Below are 22,046 nucleotides of genomic sequence, written 5' to 3'. Positions count from 1 at the left end.
TGAGGGCAGTGAATACTGTTGCATATTCTCTGCAGGGTTTTTCCTCCAAACTATACGTAAGCAGGCAGAGAGACAACAGGTTTAGATTACATATAAACTGTCCGTCACAAGTAACATCAAGAAAAATCTTGTATCTTATGGGAGCCTGTCAGCAAATGGTGATATTCTGACAATTTAGGTATTTGCATTTATAGTCTCTTTGCAATGGGAAAATTTGCTGATACAAAACTCAAATGTCTTAGGATCTCCTACAAAAAAATCCCTAGGGGGCAAAAATCAATTGCATTGTTTGCATTTTCCCTCCAGTCCTACTCGAAGTTACTCAAAATAATTGAAAAACAAATATTTACTCTCATTTCAATTGGGGGAAGAGGGGGGGAGAGACACTATAGATCTTTCATAGTTTACTGGCTTCACCAGAAAGTTATTAGTGGAGTGTCAACTCCCCAACAACTCCTGAGGGAAGAAATCCCACCAAAAAGAAAAAAAAAAAAAAAACCATCAGGAATGGTAGGAGAATAAATTTTCTAGACTTCTACAGTGACAAGAATAAGAAGGTGCAACAGTTCACAAGATTCTTCCAGCAAACCAATGCAAAGTCATTTTCCTCAGTCTCTTCTTTCTCCCCCATATTGCTACCATACCTCTAAGAGTTGTTTTGGCACTGAATAATTCTGTTAGGGATCTTCATGTAAACAAGATTATTTGTAGGAAAACAGGGCATGGATTCTAGGTGGGCATGGATAACCTTAGAGAATCTTAAGCTGCTTGCAAGCTGTTGATAGAGATGTTTTACTCAAAGAAAGTAAGACGATAAAGCTTTGTTTCTATCAGATCTGAAGGGGAGAAAAATCTCTTCTGCAATAGATGCTGACCTTCTCATTAATAAACATCACTGTGTCTAACTTTTACAACTTTCTAACATTGAAAACTGTCAGCTGTTACTAGATGTCTCCCACAGTCTTTTCAAGGTACACCAGGGATCAATGCCTCATCTAACTTACATTTGGAACTACACAAAACAAAGAATCTGTTTTGCTAACATGCATAGCCTGAACACAGTTGAAAAATCATGGGTCCCCTCACTCAGTTTATATCTTCTTTCTGAGGAAGAGAATCAGCTATACAAACTACCTTTTAGCAGCAGCCAGGAGACCAAAGACAACAGGGAGCTTTGATAGGACAGAAAAGACTAAACTCACTGAGCAGAGGACAAGATATCATGTGTGGATTTCATAGGCAACAGTGAGTGACACAAGGAGGCAGCAATTCTCAAGTTAAGGAACAGAACGTGGCAAATGTGCATTTTGGAGGTGGAGAGGAAGGGAAGGTGAAACTGTTCTGGACTGGGAGAAGAACAGGAGAATGTGGTATAAAGCTTGATAATTGCTAATAATTAATTCAGGAAAAACCTTTATCTAGTAGACATGATTTGAAGAAGCATAAGAAAACAAATCACTTAAGCTCCAAGTTTAGTCAAAGATAACTTGGAAAGAGTATGGGATTTACACAGCGATGATTTTTTACTACTGTGCAAACAGTCTTTGGTTGCAGGGAGACAAGAAAGTATCTTATAGCCTTTGCAGTAAGAGGGCATCCCACTGTCATTCTATCCTGTGTAAATGGGTAGGGAAATAGAAGACACATCGGATATGCAAGGCACGTACAGTCCACAGTCCAACTGAGAAGATTCTGATTTTGCACATTAAGTGAAAGCAGCTATTGTAAACAGTCAGTCCTAACAAATTTTAGATAATACAATTATTAAATAAGTTGTCAAATACTGTCAGCTCTTAAGACACAAAAAAGTTAGTCTGCAAGACAAAATGCTATTACCACACATATCCATGATAAAAAGGAAAATTTATTTTATAAATTTATAATCTCTGTGAACAGAAAAGACTTCATACTGAGAGGTCACAGTGCAGTTAATGTTCATTTACATATGGAATTTAGACTATGTTTGTGCTAGCAAATCTTTCTCCAAGTTCTTTTTTGCCTCAAAACACAACTCTCCCATATTGCAGGTATTTAATAGACAGACTGCCATTGACTTAAAGGAAGACAAAGTTTCATGAACATAAAAGTTTTTCTACTGACCCACAATAAGTTAGAATACCACCTGTACATGGGATACAGAGTTGCATTAGCAAACTGCAAAGAAAACTAAGGAAACTGTACCGCCCTAGTGAACAAGTAATATTAACTACAGTTATATACATTCAGTTATACATAATACACTAACCAAAAGTTTACATTTCTTTGTTATTTACACTGGCGTGTAGACACAACGCATGCCTCAGCTGCCACACCAAGTATTACTTCTTTCATACACACTGCCTTCTGCATTTCCCAGGTTTCAAACACACTGCACCATAGTAATAAATCCCTTTTTCTGGTTGTGTGCTTTTCACAAAAGCATCACATTCACAAGTTTGGCTGCTGAGAAACTAAGGAAAAGAAAAGGTACTTCTACAAATCCTAGCTTCAGCAGCATAGGAGAAACATTCTAGAACAGATTACAGCAGTTTCATAAAGTGGACCTGCCACTTAAAAATACACATGCTATACACTTTCCTCAGAAGTCTCTACCAATTAAATATGAGCTTTCACTTTCCACATTGATATCTGTTTAACTTCGTCAGTTCTTATGAGGCTAGATTTTGCATTGGGCTTCAGACTGCAATGTCCAACCTGGGGAATGAGAATGGAATTAAAAAAATTACATTACTTCCTAGACAACTGAAGGAAGAGATGTTTTCAACAAAGACAAAGTTTGGAGGAGTAGTTGCACTTTTCCTCTCAACCTGGGAAGAATGAAGCGAGAAGCCTACGCAATTGCTTTAAGTACATTTATTCTTCAAAACAGCCAATGATACACAATTAAAAATAAGCATGAATTTGCAATCAAGGCTCTACTTGAACCAGAAAAGCCCACCTTTCTCCTTTATCTATTGTTAAACAGGCTGGTCCTAAGCAATCTTTCTTCCAGGACTTTATAATTCAGATTAACAGAAGGTATTCCAGGATCTAGCTTTGTTTTTGTATTTAGAATCAGGTATTTTAGTTATGCAATGCAATGGTCAGCAGTATCCAAAATGCAAGACTGATTGTTTTAATAAGCTTCCCATTTTTCCTTTAAAGAAAGTCTGAGGTACTTACTTGGACTGCACCAGACCTGTTGCCTCAGTATAATCTGTGTAAAATGTACGCTACTTCTTGCATGTGAAATTCTTATGGCACTTGAAATATTTTTCAAAAAAAATCTTTACAGCAGGAGATACAAACATAATAGACCATAATTGTACTTAATTTTTCAATCAAGAAACTAGCCATGAGTACAGCAGCAGCCTTCAAAGAACGTCTGAATTCCTACAATGTTTTGCAATATTATTTTTCTCATTTAGGCTAAGAAATGCTGCAGTGCTAAAATTCAAGATTCTTATTTCACTCTGAAGATATAAACATAAAATTGCTAAGCAGAAAGAGACAGTTTAAGTTAGTGTCATTTATTTCTACCTTTCTGACCTAATCAGCTCTGATGTTTACAGAACTCTCTAGAAAACAACCAACTGCACTGCTGGACTGTTTAATTTAAAGTAGCTTGCAGAGACTGCTCTACAGAAGCCAGCACTCAGAATCACCTTAGTGCGATAGGGCTCTGCATATGGCATTTTGCTTGTCCACAGCAAAGACTGTTTTTCAACAGCAAGAATGTTCAGAATCACGCTTTAATTCTGGATAAAGATATAAAGTGTGCAGGAAAAAAAAAAAGTCACTTCAAAGAAAAATACTACAACTCAGTGCTTTCATTTTCTTTTCCAAACATATAGCACTTGTTAGTCAGACCTCTCTGTACATTCCTGACATCTTTATCTGTAAAAATAAAATCAGCATTACTAACTGGACACACAGTTTCTATGTCTGGATACCTGTAGTTACCGTCAAGCACATTTCCAAAGTTTAATCAATCATGAGCTGAATCTTTAAACTCAGTCCTTTAGTTTTACCCTCTCAGCAAATCTGGAAGTTTATTTACCAGTCTAAATCCACTTATAATAATGTCTTTTGAAATTCTCCTCCTTGATTATACTTGGGGGGGGGGGGGGAAGCATGCAACCATCTAAGCTGATGGTTTAAAAAACATTTTGGACAAGTTCTACACTCGCTCAAAACCCCTGCAGCTATTGATGCAAGTGACAAGTCATTTCAAGAATATAAAACACATTCTTCTTATATAAGAACATACCAATGGGATCTCTGGACTAGAAAATGGGGAGCTATCAAAGGATCGATTTTCTTTGTCCAGTGAATCATCTTCATCATCATTTTTATGTGCAAATTTCTGCTTTAGTGCATGAGTTAGTAGAGCAACTGGATCCCAATCTGGACTCCGTCTTCTCTGGGGTCTAGAAAGAGGGGTACCTCCAGGTGACCTACAAGAACAAAGACAAAGATTATCTCCTGCCTTTAATCCTGTGCTGAGTAATCTAAAAAACAGAAAGATCAGTTTTTGTATACATCCTATAAAATTTGATTATACAAGCTGTTAATGTTATTTTACAATAATTCACCAAACCAGATTAATAAAAGTAAACTCAACAACTTGTCAGCCAAATTCCTAGCCTGAAACCACAACTTGATGCTGTTCTGTAAAGAAAAACAGTATGAAATCAAAGTGCTGAAGTATTATTGTTAATGCAAAAAGTACTGTTTTAATAGCAGGTCTCTTATGAGCTACGTTAAAGCAAACTAGTGGGAGGTTCCTACTGATATATTTCATATAGAGAGCTTGTATTCATATAGACAGCTTGTATTCCAGTTTTGATTTTTTTGACTTTGAGAACAGTTTTTCTAAAAACAGCAGGAAGGATGCAAGATCAAAACAGCACCTAACTCCCCAAACCCTAACATAAATATGGAAATAGTGACCAGTCCAAGAAAATAATTAAAAAAGCTTTCCTAGCCATTTAGATATTTGAAAAAAAATAAAAAATAAAAATCTAGAAATGCTCACATTTGTGCTATTAAAGTGTTATCTACAGGCCAGGGGATTGTACCTAATACATACTGACAGCAGTGAGCTCATCACAAAGTCTGCAAGCTACAGCAGATTTCATTTAATGTGAAAGCTGAAAGGATTGAGCCCACCCTTCATACAAAATCCAAACTGACAGGGCACTTGCCTCATGTACAAGATAGTGCTCAGGTGGTGGAAAGGAGGATCTTCAGGCTCCAGACTTATGAGAACAGAGGTCTTCCCCTTACAGTGCACGTTAAACTACTGTCAAACTAGACTGCTGTCTGAAAGATTATAATAATTTCTATCACCATTATTCCTTCCAGCAAAGCTATAAAAGGTCATGTTTGTCCAGGGAAATGACTTAGGCTCAAGTATAGGAGGAACGATTACAGATGTAAATTCATTTTTCATTTAAGCTCTACCTAGGTAATGCAGGTAGATGCCCAGATCCAGGAAGCACTTCAGATGCACATCTGTCATTTCCCACTAAGTATGTCCTTGCTCAACATGATGGTTGTTAAAACTCTCATTCCTAAACATTTCGCTTTCTTCTTTCACCATATATGGCATTCAGAAGCCTAAATGTGAAACCTATCCCTGGAGCCAAATATCTCACAGTTTGGTACCACAATGCTAATCTACCTATTAGAAAGCCAAATACATCTGAAAGACTAAATAAGTCTAAAATGAACACATAGGAAGTAACTTTTGTTTTCAAGAGTACCACAGCTCAGATTTTGTGTTAGAGAGACTAACAACATAATATGCAGGTGAAGCTTACACACAGGTTTACATTAGTGCACTTTATATTTACTTAATTTACTGGGAAAATATGTCATCAAAAGCATACAGACGTGCTTTAGAGATGCATACAAATAATCTGCCCACACTTAGTGCTAAACAATTATTCTCCAGGATAAAGCTCATAGTTAGAAAATATTTAAATAAAAGTCTAAGTTTTGCTAGGCGAAAATTCTTTCCACATTAATAAATAATAGGAGCTCTTAAAGATTCAGTTGTTCTTGTTAATACATATATTCTTTGTCAACTCCAGAAGTTCAGAAAAGACATTTGACAACCTCTATCACATCTACCATAGCAAACCAACACATACATTCATTAGTAAAGCATTTTTGTAACATGTCAACTGTGCTTAAAATCAAAACTGCAGACCATTAGAAATAGTTATAATCTAAAAGATACAACATGTATTTTCTTTAACACTTCAAAGCTAGGACCAGAATATTTTGGATATATTAACTGTTTACAATGTTTCTCTAATGTTTCCTGTGTATCCTTTTGCAGTGAATCCAAAAAGTTTATTTACTCAGACTAGTTCCTGTGACTGTGTCTACAACTCTGTAAGTGATCTTCAGATAGCCCCAGTCTCAAAAAAAAAAAAAAAAAAAAAAAAAAAAAAAGAAAGAAAGAAAGAAAAAGACCCCCCTCCCCGAGATTCATATACCAATGCAGGACTAGTTTTAAATGATGCAAGATTCAGCATTTCTAAATGCAGCTTAAACCATGCCACAAGTATCTTACATTTCAAGCTGTGAACTTAAAAGTTGTCAACCTAAGTTTACCAGCAGCAGCTGCTTATTAAATGATGTTCTACACTGGTATCTTCTGCTGCTACTTAAATGTGGTGATGCTAACATAATCTTAGCTTCCTACAAATACATGATTAAACTTACCTCTCAATAGCTCTCAGCCGAACCTTGTTTAGGTCTTTCAAAACATCCATCATACTAGGAACACTCTTTGTCCTCTGGTGATCAGCACTATCAGTTGTAGTTGAACCACTCTTTCTTGCAGCACGACGTTGTTTTATAAGTTCAATTGCTGAATTACTAGCATCAACACCAGATGGTGCACCAGAGGGAAGTGGAGGAGGCGAGGGAATTACAAAGTGATTGCGAGAGAGGGACAAGGGCGTAGAAGTCATTGCTGGCACTGGGTAAGATCCATCTGGGGTGCTAAATGTTTTAAAGGTTTCTGGATGTAATTATAAAAGAAAAACAGAGATTTGATTTTTAATAGTCACTAGTACCTTAGTAATAAACAACATTAAGCAAAGTCTAGGACCACTCAATTTTAAGTCAAGAAAAAACAGTCCTCTTCAAGCACTTTCTTATCCACCTCACATACTATAGCACAGAAGAAAATGATTGTATTTAAAACCATGAACAATTTTGATTTCAAAGCCAAAGCACACATGAAATAACAGATCTGAGGTGGCTTGTGAGATCAGAGGATTTTCTCCATTTGTATCTTCAGTCTGTGCACTGGACAAATCAGGAACATGCAATGGCAAAGCTGCCTGCAACAGGTCATTCTCAGTGGTCTGGGGGTTAGAATAATCCAGATGAAGCAAAAGCAAAAATAACTACAAATCATGTAAAATAGACTACCAAACTGTATACAGAATGCAATGGAGAACAGACAAAAGAAGAACCAGCAGAACAGCTAACCGAAGCACAGAGGTCCCTGAGCTGGTAAGTTCACATGGCACAATGCCACAGAAATGTAACTACCTCGCACCAGTTCAAATGTTTCAACAACCACAGGCCAGTTAGTTTGCAAGTAAATCAGGACTTAAAAACATTAAAGAGAAATCACAAGACATTTGACAAATAGACTTAACAGATGGTTGGCTTTCTATATGAACTCCAGTCTTTGATACTCTAGCAGCTGCTAGGCACATCTATTTGCAACATTTGTTTTTGCTAAAGACCAAATCTGACTTCCTTAGAATATTTTTTGCCCATTTTGGTAACTTGTCAAAAACAGTACAAAAGACAAAAGGGATAATTTCCATAAAAGTCCATAACTTTTAAAATAGTAATTGGTAGCCTACGGATAGTGTCATCATTAAGTTCCTCCACAAATAAGGAAATGAGTATAAAGATCACTTAGCATCAACTTCATTTGAAACGCACAAACAGGCCATAAAAAGAAGTGAGAAAGGAAGAGCACAAATATTAAAAAGAGAAACAAAATACTACAGTCTATAAATCTTGTTGGTTCCACTTCGGTTAAAGAAATTATAGGTGTTCTCTATCAATATCAGAGACACTGCAAGCTGTGAACAAGAACTCTAAAGCAAAAAAGGAATACTGGTTTGCTTCAAACCAGAGGGCTTACGTGATGGAATGTTTCCCAACGTCTGTGCAGCAACAATCGCAGCAATTTGGCCACGAAGAAAAGTTAACTCATCTTCAAGTGCAGAAATCTTCTGGAGTGCTTCTTGGTCAACAAGATTGTCTTTTTGTGTACTGTTTTTTGGAACACTTGGTATGGAAACTATAGATGGATGTAGGTCATGGTGAACTGTACTTTTTTCTTTTCTCCATAATTCAGTCCTAGAAAGGAACAAATACACAATTTAAAAGCTTCAGCCAGCAACAGAAACTACTGAAGTCTACCAAAGATATTAAATGCTTGGACTCTGGCAATAATTATTCAGTGTTGGTTCAAGCAAGTTATCATCATCATTCATTCAGCAAGATATGAAACTTGCACACTATTAAAAAAAAAAATGTAAACTTTACACTTCAACTACTCATACACTTGAAAATGTGTTTTAAGTCTCTCTCTCAGCACAAGTAGGATACAGATCCTTGAATATCCATCATCAAAAACAGTCAGATAATTTTCTCAGGGACAGATTATATATCCATTTCATAAGGTCATAATGTAGGATTGAGTTGTTACTACTCAAAAACTATTAAACTGACACCATAAAAGTGTGTCTTCCTCCTCCCCTCCTGAAATGATAAGAAATCTTTATTATTTGACTCTTCCTAAATTTGTACTTAATTAGGCTTCACATATTTGAGTCACTCATCAACCTCTGCAAGATGAACATTGTAAGCAGCTAAGAAGTTATAACCTTTCAGAAAATATATTGGAGAATAGTCATAAAATATGCTTTCAATCATGAATTTTAATACACAGTTACAGAATAAGAACCTTATCTTCTAATAAGCATGTATAAACACAGACTGCATTAGAAAACTGTGCTACAGATCTCAGGTTATAATTCTAAAAATTGCTTCAAGTGTGTGGCTGTAGAAATACCCTTGAAATATAAAATGGGCATAAACTCAAGAAACTATCAGCATGAGATTATGAAACAACCAAAGAAATGGAATTTTCTTTCTTTCTTTATTTCAAGTTGATCAAGTTTTAAAGTAAACAAAAGCAGGCCTTTTTCCATTATATTCATCATCACTTTACTCCAAGCCATACCTGCAGCATTGTTTTCTGACTTACCAAAACCCCTTGCTTTTCACACTGGCTCAGAAGGAAAAGATACAGATTACAGTATTGTCCTTGAAAAACATTCCACAGAGGCAGGAGAGAAGGAGAAGGAAAGAATGGAAACAACAGAAAAATGAACTTCCGTGGATCTGTAGATTGAAGTGGCTAAAGAACTGCACAGGCAAGACAAAACAGGTTACAACAGTTCGTTTTAAAAATGTTCTACTTTTTCAGTATTTTGCACTGCTGCAAAAAACTTCAGTAATTCAACAGTAAATCTCAGGCATCATAAGAAGAAAGATAACACCTAACCTTCTCTAATCACAGAATCACAGAATGGTTGAGGTTGGAAGGGACCTCTGGAGATCATCTAGTCCAACCCCCCTGCTCAAGCAGGGTCACCTAGAGCACGTTGCACAGGATTGCATCCAGGCGGCTTTTGAATATCTCCAGAGAAGGAGACTCCACCACCTCTCTGGGCAACCTGTTCCAGTGCTCTGTCACCCTCACAGTGAAGAAGTTTTTCCTCATGTTCAGATGGAACCTCCTGTGTTTCAGTTTGTGCCTGCTGCCTCGCGTCCTGTTGCTGGGCACCACTGAAAAGAGTCTGGCCCCATCCTCTCGACACCCTCCCTTCAGATACTTGTATACATTGATAAGATCTCCTCTCAGCCTTCTCTTCTCCAGGCTAAACAGGCCCAGCTCTCTCAGCCTTTCCTCATAAGAGAGATGCTCCAGTCCCCTAATCATCTTTGTAGCCCTTCGCTGGACTCTCTCCAGTAGTGCCACATCCCTCTTGTACTGGGGAGCCCAGAACTGGACGCAGTACTCTAGATGGGGCCTCCCCAGGGCTGAGTAGAGGGGGAGGATCACCTCCCTCGACCTGCTGGCAACACTCTTCCTGATGCACCCCAGGATCCCACTGGCCTTCTTGGCCACCAGGGCACATTGCTGCCTCATGCTTAACTTGGTGTCCACCAGCACTCCCAGGTCCTTCTCGGCAGAGCTGCTTTCCAGCAGGTCAACCCCCAACCTGTACTGGTGCAGGGGGTTATTCCTCCCTAGGTGCAGGACCCTGCACTTCCCTTTGTTGAACTTCATGAGGTTCCTCTCCGCCCACCTCTCCAGCCTGTCCAGGTCTCTCTGAATGGCAGTACAGCCCTCTGGTGTATCGGCCACTGCTCCCAGTTTTGGATCCTCAGCAAACTTGCTGAGGGTGCACTCTGTCCCTTCATCCAGGTCATTGATGAAGAAGTTGAACAAGACTGGACCCAGTACTGACCCCTGGGGGACACCGCTAGCTACAGGCCTCCAACTAGACTCTGTGCCACTGATCACAACCCTCTGAGCTCTGCCATTCAGCCACTTCTCAATCCACCTCACTGTCCACTCATCTAGCCCACACTTCCTGAGCTTGTCTATGAGGATGCTATGGGAGACAGTGTCGAAAGCCTTGCTGAAGTCAAGGTAGACAACATCCACTGCTCTCCCCTCATCTACCCAGCCAGTCATTCCATCACAGAAGGCTATCAGATTGGTCAGGCATGATTTCCCCTTGGTGAAGCCATGCTGACTGCTCCCGATCACCTTCTTTTCCTCCACATGCTTGGAGATGGCCTCCAGGATGAGCTGCTCCATCACCTTTCCAGGGATGGAGGTGAGGCTGACTGGCCTGTAGTTCCCTGGGTCCTCCTTCTTGCCCTTTCTGAAGACTGGGGTGACATTGGCTTCCTTCCAGTCCTCAGGCACCTCTCCTGTTCTCCATGACCTTTCAAAGATGATGGAGAGTGGCTTAGCAATAATGTCCGCCAGCTCCCTCAGCACTCGTGGGTGCATCCCATCAGAACCCATGGATTTGTGGGTGTCAGGTTTGCTTAAACGATCTCTAACCAACTCCTCCTCGACCAAGGGAAAGTCTTCCTTCCTCCAGACTTTCTCTCTTGCCTCCACGGTCTGGGATTCCAGTCTTAGCAGTAAAGACTGAAGCAAAGAAGGCATTTAGTATCTCTGCTTTCTCTGTACCCTTTGTCATCAAGGCCCCTGCCCCATTCAGCAGCAGACCCACATTTCTCATAGTCTTCCTTTTGTTACTGATGTATTTAAGACAGCCCTTCTTGCTGTCCTTGACATCTCTTGCCAGATTATACTCCAAATGGGCCTTGACCTTCCCAGTCCCAATAAAAAGCGTCACTCAAAATTGATCTGTTGCTTCTAGCTTCATTACCAGCAAGTAGCACAAAGATCAAAGGCAAACACATGCCAATAAAAACTAAAATTAACATTGTTCAGTATAGATGTAGTATGAAACAATATAAGTGTCCAAATTTTAATCTTTTTTCTGGCTCTCTGACTCACCATCAGATTTTGAACAGATCCTTTAGCGGAATAGTAAACCCACTTTCTATTTCTTTCTTCTCTAGTGAGAGGGGAAAAACAAAACAAAACAAAAACACTTGTATACTACATGTGTCTACAAATTTCTGGGTAATTTGTCATTTCACAGTACTTGCCATATTTTATCATATTAAAAATATTTTCCTTTAGCATTCTGTAAAAGCTAAAACAAAATACATAGACAAAAAGACTATGTTCAAGGTAAATGTTAAAAATGAAGAAATCGTATTTTTCTTTCCATCAGGCAAACATTAAGGTTTCCACATTCAGCATTGTAGGAATCCAAGTCAAAAGGAGACATTTAAGTATTTTTCCTTCTGTTTTCCCCTTTGTAACATTTATCACAACATTTGTAAACTAAAATGATATAGACAGGAAGAATCTTATGGTATGCTCTAAAAAAAAAGTTTCCCTTAAACTCCCTCTCTCAAAATATTTTGTAAGTGAAAACACAAGTTAAAACATCAGTAACACATCTGACATGCTATTGTGAAGAGGAAAGAGGAGACTCAAGTTCAGAAATCTTTCCAATAAGAACATTCGACATAGTAAGAACTTCCAGATAAGCAGGGATTCCCGAAAACCAGAGAAAACTTTCAGAGTTTGTTTTGCTGGAACTCAGAAAGGGCAACAGAAAACCAAAAGACAGGAGACAAGAATTTGTCCTTTGAATGCACTTATTCTGCTTTTACTTGCCTAAATCTAGTAAATGCTTGTCCCTCGTCACTTGGCACCCACAGGACATCACCAAGTGATGGAACTACAGGAGTTGGAGCCGCACTTTGTTCATCATAATCCAATGGACTTGGGTCTTGAACAAGCTAAAAAACAAACAAACAAAATACAAGAAGAGAAGCTGGATTCAGTACACACAAAAATTTGCCTGAGCAACAAAAAATTTTATGAAGTGCTGTAAGCAGGTTAAAAATCATGACCAGAAGAGATATAACACACTAGCTACACAAGCTAAAAAGAGCAGGATGGCTATCACTAAATTAAGGAAGTAAAGACTCTAAATAGTTGAAGGGTAAGTATAACAATAAATTACTTACTTGAAAATAAGGTCTTGGGCAAGGCTCTAAAGAAAGAATTGTGCCAAGTCTACGAACAACACTTCGAGTTGATCCATATTCCTTTCTTTGGCAAACAGATACGACCTAAAAATTAGAACATCTTTTAATCCAAATAGCCAAAATCAAAGCCTTCAGTTTTTACAATCAAAATCATGAAAGAACCTAATATCATATGTAATTAAATATGATGCAGTTAAGTTAACACATCTTTTCAATACTATTCTCAAGCTGATAATCCAAGAAGGCCGACACTGATTTTAGCAGCCTCAGTTTCTGAAAGACAACCAAGATACAGCTTGCACTCAGTATATTCTAGAGTACCATATAGGCCCACAGTTTAGTAGCTAGTAATATTTGAGATACTGATGAAAAAGTGCAAGTCTGAGTGACCCATACGCAAGCATCTATAGCAATCTGGGGAAAAATTAATAAAGAAATAAAAGAAATTTAATGTACCTTGACCTGATACTTCCTTATGATGGCATACAGCTGCTGGAAATGCCTTCTTGATGAGGTTGCTGAAGGAAGACATGTTCTGATTGTGTGACTGATACTGTTACTGAATCTATGAGATTCCAAAAATATGGCCTGTCAACAAAACAAGATACACCTAAAATGAAACCAGAAAATAACCATGACAGTTTAGTCAAACTATCACTCCTAGACCTAGTTTAGCAGTTCCACAAAAGTAGAACAAGAACTTTCTCAGGACTGCAAGTTGCAGCAGTGCCTTGCTATTGACAGTCATCAGTAAAGAGCTTATCTATAAAAGTACAACATAATGTTAGAGCCTGACTAGTACTACAGCACCTTTTTCAATTTCACACACAATACCTTTTACAGTCAGGTCTCCAAAAACAGGGGGTTAATTTTTCCTTGAAAATCATTAGGTGGTTCCCCCCCCCCCATTTATAATGGTAAAACATTAACAGTTAAATCCATTGAATTTTTCTCTGTTCTGAGAAAAAGGAATTACTACAGTCACTGTAGTAGAACAGAGACACCACGAAATCCCACCTACAGGCAACGCATGTGGCAAAGTTACACCAATACAGTGAAGCCTCCCTGCATGGGAAAAGTTATCTGTAAGGAGCAAAACCCGGCCTCCCGCAAGCTTAGCGGCGGCTCCGGAGTGACCCTTCCTTCCCTTAACAGCGACGGCTGCAAACACAGCGCCCCGCGCCCGCAGGTGCCCAGGCGCCGCGGGGAACGCGCCAGGCGCCCCGCCGGCGAGCCGCGGTCTCGCGTGGGGCTGGGCGCAGCAAGCACCAGCGGCCAGGGGGAGGCTCACCTGGTGGGCCGGCCAGCCAAGGTACTCCAGCACCCGCCTGAGGAGATCCAGCAGCAGCGCCATGGCCGGCCTCGCGCGCTGCAGGACAGAAGGGAGAGGTCACCAGCACCACCACGGCCCCCGGCACCTGCCCGAGCCGCCAGGAGGGGCCCCGCGCCAGCCGCCACCGTTGGCCAGACCGCTGGGCGACGTCACGGGGCCCCAACCGCCGCGAGCCCCGCTCCCACCGCGCCAGGAGCCAGCCAGCCGCCCGCCCTCCCCCCCCCCTTCCGCGGGGCCGCGAGTGGCGGAGGAGAGCCCACATCTTATCTTACCTCCAGCCCCCACGGCCAACGGCCACCTCTAACTGAATAAAACAACAGCCACGAGGCCGCCAGGGCCAGATGGGGGCGCCAGCCAGCCAATCAGAAGCAGCGCGGCGCGGAGGGGCGGGATCACGCCAATAGAAGGAAGCCGGGGCGGGCAGCAGAGCCAATGAGGGGGCGAGGGCGGGCGGCCCTCGCGGGGTTGTCGGGAGGAGACAGTTTGAATGCCGCCGCCGCGGCGGTTGAGCGGCCCGCGTGGTCCGCGCGCGGCACAGCGCGCCCCGCGGCGGGTGTGCCGCTGTCGCGGGGTGCGGGGACCTGGGCTCCGCACCTGCTGCTAACCCCAGCCCGCCCAGTGCTCGGGTTCAGGCGCGCGGCCTCAGTGGCGACCGGACCCCCCCGGCGGCGCTCCGCGGGCGCTCCCGTCACCCCTCCCTGACCAGGCCCCCCACCAGCGCCCGCAGCCGTGGCTCTGCCGTGCCCTGTTATGTGGTTGTCTGTGATCAACACCAGACGGTTGCTGCTATTCAGAGGGACCTCGACAGGCTGAAGAGAGGGGCGGAGAGGAACCTCATGGCGTTCAACAAAGGCAAGGGCAGAGGGCTGCACCGAGGGAGCCATAACACCATGCCCCAGGACAGCCTGGGGGCTGACCTACTGGAAAGCAGCTCTGCCGAGAAGGACCTGGGAGTGCTGGTGGACACCAAGTTAACCATGAGGCAGCAGTGTGCCCTGGTGGCCAAGAAGGCCAATGGGATCCTGGGCTGCCTTAGGAAGAGCATTGCCAGCAGGTCGAGGGAGGTGATCCTCCCCCTCTACTCGGCCCTGGTGAGGCCACATGTGGGCGACTGTGTCCAGTGCTGGGCTCCCCAGTACAAGAGAGACACAAGCTCCTGGAGCAAGTCCAATGAAGGACTAGGAAGATGATGAAGGGCCTGGAGCATGTCTCCTATGAGGAAAGGCTGAAAGAGCTGGGCCTGTTCAGCCTGGAGAGGAGAAGACAGAGGGGGGAATCTTATCACTGTAAGTATCTGAAGGAGGGTGTCAAGAGGATGGGGCCAGGCTCTTCTCAGTGGAGCCCAGCAACAGGACGAGAGGCAACTGGCACAAACTGAAACACAGGAGGTTCCACCTGAAAACAAGGTAAAACTTCTTTACTGTGAGGGTGACAAAGCACTGTAACAGGTTGCCCAGAGAGGTGGCGGAGTCTCCATCCTTGGAAATATTCCAAAGCCATCTCAACAGGATCCTGGGCAGCCTGCTGTAGGTGACCCTGCTTGAGCAGGGGGGGTGGACTAGATGATCTCCAGAGGTCCTTTCCAACCTCAACCATTCTGTGATTCAAGCTGATATTTGACTGCCCCTTTGACTGTCAAAGATGAATCTGTTCAGTTTGAACATGTTTTTCATTGAACAGTGTCTGGGTTTGCTTTGTTATAGAGAGGGGGTGGGTATTTCAGCATGTAGCAGGGAAGGCATGACCTGCACTCTGAATAATGTCATCATGATCTCTCCAGTGATGCCTCTGAAACTTCAGCTTCCACATTTATACTATAGAATGAAAGGGATGCATGAAAGGCTGAGTAAAACTTCAGTTTGCTTTGCATCTGTAAGTTACCCCACCAGAAGTCGTAATTGCACTGCCCTTCTGAGCATCAGCACTGGAATCTTTTTTTCCATTACATGGATATCCTGCCCACATTACTGCACAGAGAAGAATTTACTGTACTTATTTAACCAAAACTGAAGTCTGTCAGCATTGTGGCTGTTAGTCTTCCTTAATAGCCATGGCATAAAACACTTAATCAGTGAAATTCTGAGGTGGTGCCCACATGGAAGATGATTAAAATAGCAGAAAGACTTTACAAGATCTAGACATAAGGCTTCCATCTAATGTTGAAGATTGCTGTCCTACACTTAAGGACTTCTGGAAGCTTGCTGTTGCAGCGATCCATGATAAGGGCTGGGTTTTAGATGATCATAAGCATGGTTGCTTACTGTCAATGAAAGTACAGTCTTGGGGCTCCTAATGAGAGGACATCAGCAGCACTATACCAGGTATTTTCATTTCATTCAGAACATTATAATTTTAACCTCTTTTCACATAGGACTGCAAACTAGAGTAGTTCTGAAGAAGGCTATTTATACAATCACAGGAATAAAAGCATTTTTATATAAAATTAGTAGTGCTTTCTACTAGCAAAAGAAATGACAAGAGACTATGATCTTAAAACTTTTAGTTTGGTACTATGCTGACCAGAGGCAGAATTTAGTCCTCATTTGCAATAGTTTCATATTAACTAAAGTTTGTGTTCCTTCCTAATTAAACTAGATAATAGAATTTAAGTTTCCTCTAACTGGAATTTTTTGTTTTATAATAGAAAGTTCTGCATTGTTCACACTGCTGCTGTCTGTGACAGCTCTTGTCTGAAAATAACATTCAAATTTTAAAAACTTGTCTTGCTCTTGCAGGAACTTTATCTTTCAGAATTCCCTTTGCATTCTGCAATTATGACAAAAGAATTTCATAATATGGAGCAACCAAAGAACTTGAATAAAAGGTAAACAATTTAATTGAAGTTGACAGATTTAAAGAAATACTGAAACTCACTGCAACTCTAGTACTGACTGGTATCATTCAGAGAATGAAACCTGGAAACTCAACAGAAAGCTTCTCATTTACAAATCAGCTAGAACTTTGGAAATGAAATGGGAAATCAACCAACTGTTTCTTAACTGTCTTGAAGTAAATGATAGAAAACACATATGCGAGAGGAGAAGGTGAGTGTGGAAGCAAATGAACTTGTGAGATTCCTGTAATATAGAAGTATCCTTCAGGTCACCTGGACAGGCCTTTCTGTAATACTGACAAATTTTATCATTCTGGTCTTACACTAAATGGATTCATAATGACTTTTTTGACTATCTGTAAAAGATGTTGAAACCACTAACACAGATTTTCCACCTTCTTAAATATCTTAATCTGCCAGTAAGTGCTTAGAAACAAATGATTGGTATAAAAATAAACTTTTAAAATAAGTATAAAATACTATCTAGAGGTTAACAGTAGACCATGCTGGGTCGGATTAGTCTAACAGAGTATGCTGTGTTCCATTGTGTCTGATAAACAATATTTTGACAGAATAACCTTTTTACTCCCTTCAGAAATGCTCTACTTAAGTATCCTTTGAAGCTTTCTTTGAAGGTACACTCTAACTTTTCTGAGCTGACGTACATTGTAAGTATCTTCACACTTCCTGCGTAATACACAGCATGAAGAAACACTACCTCTTTTGAACCACTTATATTCAGGAATTAGAGATATGAAAATAAAACTGAGAATGGCAAGAGGGCATAGTGGAACATGGTTCTATCACAGTTTACCTCTTGTCTTTTCCAGGCTGAAATGAAACTTACTCAGATTATAGGTACTCACCTTTGCTGTTCAAGATGGGGATGCAGCTCTCTTTTCTCCAGGAACATGTTTTCTTTTTTGCTACTTTCTTAATAATTCTTATTTCATTTGCTACTTACTGCTGTTGACTTTTTCATAAAACTATTCAAAATTATTCCCTAGTGGAAGGCAATTTGCAGCCAACTGTTGTAAATGTAAAATTAGGACTGTTTGTCTTAACATAAATCCCTTCAACCTGCACTGGATTTACCAAATGTCTTACTAGTACATCTTCAATCCGTGCTGACTTGCACTGAATAGCATTTATCAAAACATCACCTAATTTCTTATTCTCCATTCCTGATCATTCATACTGTCATGGACTCCAAGGCAGATCCTTGTGGGACTCTGCTGACAAACTCCTTTCATCATGCAGTTTTTATACTTGTTCATCCATTTGGCAGGTGATTGTAATAATTTGGCTAAAATATTGAGGATACATTCCTCATATGCTCTGGCACTTTAGCATAACAGCATTTAGCAAGGGAATTGTTGACTGCTTTCTGGAACTCCACGTAAATATCAAACTTCTATCTATATTTTTAATGTCCTCAAGCAACACACTTGACAAATGCTTCCTTTAGGAGAAGCATTCTTTCTCAGTACAACACTTCCTTCTTGTTGATCTGGGTCTCATATGCAGTTCAAAGTTAAAATCAATTTCTTTACTTGATACCTTTCACTAAAATCAGAACAGTGGCATTTTTGAACCAGAATCCTTCAAGATATTATGTATGGCATAATTCACCGCACTGCAAAACAGTTAACATATAATCAGAAGAGAAGATTCTTTGTCACTTTTATCTCTGAACTTCAGTAAGTTGAAGGAGTCGCAGGCAAATATGTTAAGACCAGGAGGCTGATTAAAGATGGGAACAATCCACTGGGGTCAAGGAATGGAAACCTAGTTTTGGGAGGAGCCTCAGTCACCAGCCAGATAACATCCCATCTTCCAAATAGGCTGGAAAAGTCTCGGCAGACTTCAAATGCTCAAGCAAACAACCAACCTGTCAACACAATCAGATGCAAGTACCTGCAGGCAGTTCTATCACAAAGCTAGGAAAAGGCAGGCTTCTCTGAAGTAACTGTAAGATTGAGGCAGCTTAGTTTGACTCTACCTGCACCAAAAGCAAACTGCTTTGGAAGAGGAAGTAGCTCATACTAACTTGGAGCATTTGTGTAAGTCTGCACAGTATACATGTGGCCTGTAGCATCTCCTTATAAAAAAAAAAAACTTTGAGATGAGAAATTCTGGGTATTGTTGAAGTGAAAGGTCAGCTTCAAGAAGCAAGGCAAAGTAAGGCTGTGCTTAAGACATAACTGCAACCTTTCAAAAGCTACTTTTGGAGGTGTTTCAAAGCTAGATGATGGCTGCTCTAGTAAGCACCAGCACAGCACAGCTTTCATCATGTGTAGCTGTCCACCTTTATGGTAATGCTACTGATTGTTTCTGGGAGGTAGGACAATGCAAGATTTAATTCCAAACCAAGACAGGGAATTAGTGCACAGTCTAGACTAACAGCGTAACCACAGGATTTTTTTTTTTTTTTGCACCCATTGAAGAAATGAATATCTGATTTTTCTCTGAACTGCAGGGAAAACTCTGAACTTCCTAACCATACCATGCAGAGATGAAGCAGATTCAGAAATTGCTTCACTGCTGGACAGCAATGAATCAGAATGAACTGATTAACTCAAAATGTAATAAAACAGCTTATACAAGTACAAAGAGTGGATTTTTTTTTCCTGTAGTTGTATCAATAATGCCTTCACCTTCTAGCAAGAGAATTACATAACGCACTGAACACTTCCATTCACAGCAGTCACACAGCTACTTCAGAAGCATCTGTTAACTTCAAAGCATGTTTTTTCTTACTAATTCCAACAGGAGAGCAAAAACTTACCACATTTAGTCCTTCAGTGTAAAGAGTAAGTGCTGAAGCATTAGTTTTGGATTCAATAAAAAAAATCTCAACTCCTATTTAGTTATTTCTTACATATCTTTGATAGACAGCAATTTGTATCTTCCCCTTGACTATCTGAATCCTAGTAGTCTTTTAACTTGGCAATTGTCACTTTCTCTTCTGTAATTGAGAAATTATATATTTTTAATAAACTGCACTGACATTAAGCATCATGAAGAAAAGGATTTGTACAGTCTAACCTACAGATAGATATAAGGAAAGGAGAATACGTAAGGATCAAATGCCATTACCAAAGCAATCTCTACCAGCTTTCCTCAGACTTTCACTGAGGCAGAAAGCTTAATATATATCTTGTTAGGCAGGGACAATCTTAAGACACCACGACAATCCAATTTTAACTAGACCTCGATGATATAAACTATCTGTTCTAAGGTTAGGGTAGTTAAAGTATATCTTGCTCCTACTTGTTACAGATTGATGTTACAGTTAGCTCCATTAGGATAAATATTGGCATTGCAGCCAAATTTATTTGGAACAAAACCTTTTCTTGCACTTTATGATTTAGCACATACAAAGTTTGTGTGACAAAGCTTTTAGTAGAGCCAAGGGAAGCTTTGCCAGAAGTCAAAGGAATAATCACTTTTACATTTCCAACAGCTATTAAAAGATGCACTGTAAATGTAAAAGCAAATCTGGCAACAGGGCTATGGTTTGCCTAAACTTCCTCAAGCAGAAAGATTTACCTATTGGTAACTACTAATCAAGATCAAATGTTATCTCTATTCCCCTTTCTAGAGATGCTGGCAAGCCAGTAGAATTTGCAAAACAATTTCTCAAATACTATTAAGATTAGTGACAATACTATGTTTTTCTGCCTTCTAGCATTTATCTTTAATAGAGCAGCTGGTTAACTACTCCTTAACACTAAAGCCAGTAAGGAGGCATACATTATACCTGTATATAATACAAACACAAGTCTATAAAAGTGTTTTTTTGTTTGTTTTAAGAGAAAGACACTGCCATTCCAGTGGACAAACTAAGAACACTATTACACTGTTAACTCTCTATAACACTAAGATGTACTATATAGCAGTGTGAGAAAGAAAATGTAAGTCTTATTTGATCAGCTGCAGTTATTCCTCCTCTGGACTGCAACTAAAATAAATGCTTTCATGTTACCTAAGTGCCCAGGGATGCTAAAAAGTACCCTGCCTTTAACTTATAAGCTGATATCCATCTATTTAGATATCTGTATATAAATAATTCTAGATACAGGTTCTATATGTCGGCTTAGAAAAGCTTTAGCACTTTTATAAGGTAAGATGCTCAAGCTGAAAAACATCACTTGGTGGGTCTCACTTGCTGCACTTCATTGAGCCAACAAAAAAGCTGCTCATGCAGTATTTCTTGCTCCATCACATTAAGTTCACCATCCATTGTTAGCTCCCTGGTACAACCAAATGCAAAAATATTAAGAGTAAGTCTTCTAAGGTATTAGGAAAGCTAAAAGTCTGTCTTCTCCACAGACAACTGGGTACCTGAAAGGAAGGTGTGTCTCACCCTATTTTGTATGCATAATGTTAAGTTCAAAAGGTGAATATACTTACTGATCTTATTTCACATAAACTAAAAGCAGCTTTTAAAAAAAACTTTGTGTTTAATAATTTCTACAATTAGGAGGGAAGCACAGTTTATGGTTATAAACTCAACTATTTTATATTACTGGCCTCTACAGGTTATGCAAAAAATTCTTCAGAACTTTACCTGCTTCACAACTGTCTATGTTCATGTAAAAGCACAATTCAAAAATTTCAAACCAATATGCTTTGTTGCTACATTTTACTGCTATAGGTACCAATGTCCTTGTTCTGGAAATTCAAGTATGTTACTGTCATCCTGAACATTCTGGATGTTAAAAGTGTACCTACCAGTAAATTAAGTTTTGTGGGTTTTTGTTGCTTTTTGTTTTTAAACTGTAGGCTAACTTTTGCTACAAATATACTAGAAGCACAAGTAATAAAATTAGCGTGGAAGAGAGGTAAGACTCATTTCCCACACTTTTAGCCAACTTAACTTTTACTCTTGAGTTAAAACTTCAGGTTTACATGTTGTATAAAGTGGAATCCTAAGGAAACATAACTTCAGAGCTCTGTAATGGAATTCAGACTTTATAGAAATGTTTAGTATATTCAGGATATCTTTAGTGATTCAGGTTTTAAAATACCTTGCTTTGTTTTTCCTTCCCCCCCCCAGATTTCACTTAAGGCTGTAAATGTGATACAAAATTTACTCTTGCTAGATAGTATTTTCCTGAAAAG

The 22,046-nt window shown here is 40.0% G+C and overlaps 1 protein-coding gene and 1 long non-coding RNA gene across 3 annotated transcripts; one reads left to right on the top strand and one right to left on the bottom strand.

Moving 5' to 3' along the window:
- Positions 1-1,846: 1,846 nt before the first annotated feature.
- On the bottom strand, positions 1,847-14,407 carry MTFR2 (mitochondrial fission regulator 2). 2 transcript variants are annotated; one of them, XM_067293686.1, is made up of 9 exons: positions 14,359-14,407; positions 14,045-14,122; positions 13,210-13,341; positions 12,733-12,837; positions 12,377-12,501; positions 8,168-8,385; positions 6,718-7,018; positions 4,250-4,436; positions 1,847-2,694 (listed from the first exon to the last, which is right to left on the bottom strand). In XM_067293686.1, the coding sequence occupies exons 2-9, from the start codon at positions 14,105-14,107 to the stop codon at positions 2,596-2,598; spliced, it is 1,230 nt and encodes a 409-aa protein (XP_067149787.1). In that variant the 5' UTR covers positions 14,108-14,122; positions 14,359-14,407; the 3' UTR covers positions 1,847-2,595. The 2 variants fall into 2 exon arrangements, with proteins under 2 accessions (XP_067149787.1, XP_067149786.1); XM_067293685.1 differs by lacking the exon at positions 1,847-2,694 and adding an exon at positions 2,701-3,737.
- A 974-nt stretch (positions 14,408-15,381) lies between these two features.
- Positions 15,382-19,532, top strand: LOC106497938 (uncharacterized). Its single transcript, XR_010883887.1, has 3 exons — positions 15,382-15,492; positions 16,822-16,910; positions 19,399-19,532. It is a non-coding gene; the product is annotated as an uncharacterized lncRNA (long non-coding RNA).
- Positions 19,533-22,046: the final 2,514 nt, after the last annotated feature.

Source organism: Apteryx mantelli, chromosome 3 (genome assembly GCF_036417845.1).
Source record: "Apteryx mantelli isolate bAptMan1 chromosome 3, bAptMan1.hap1, whole genome shotgun sequence".
Classification (NCBI taxonomy): domain Eukaryota; kingdom Metazoa; phylum Chordata; class Aves; order Apterygiformes; family Apterygidae; genus Apteryx; species Apteryx mantelli.
The sequence above is the reverse complement of the archived record's forward strand: the minus strand, read 5'-3'. Positions and strand labels throughout refer to the sequence as shown.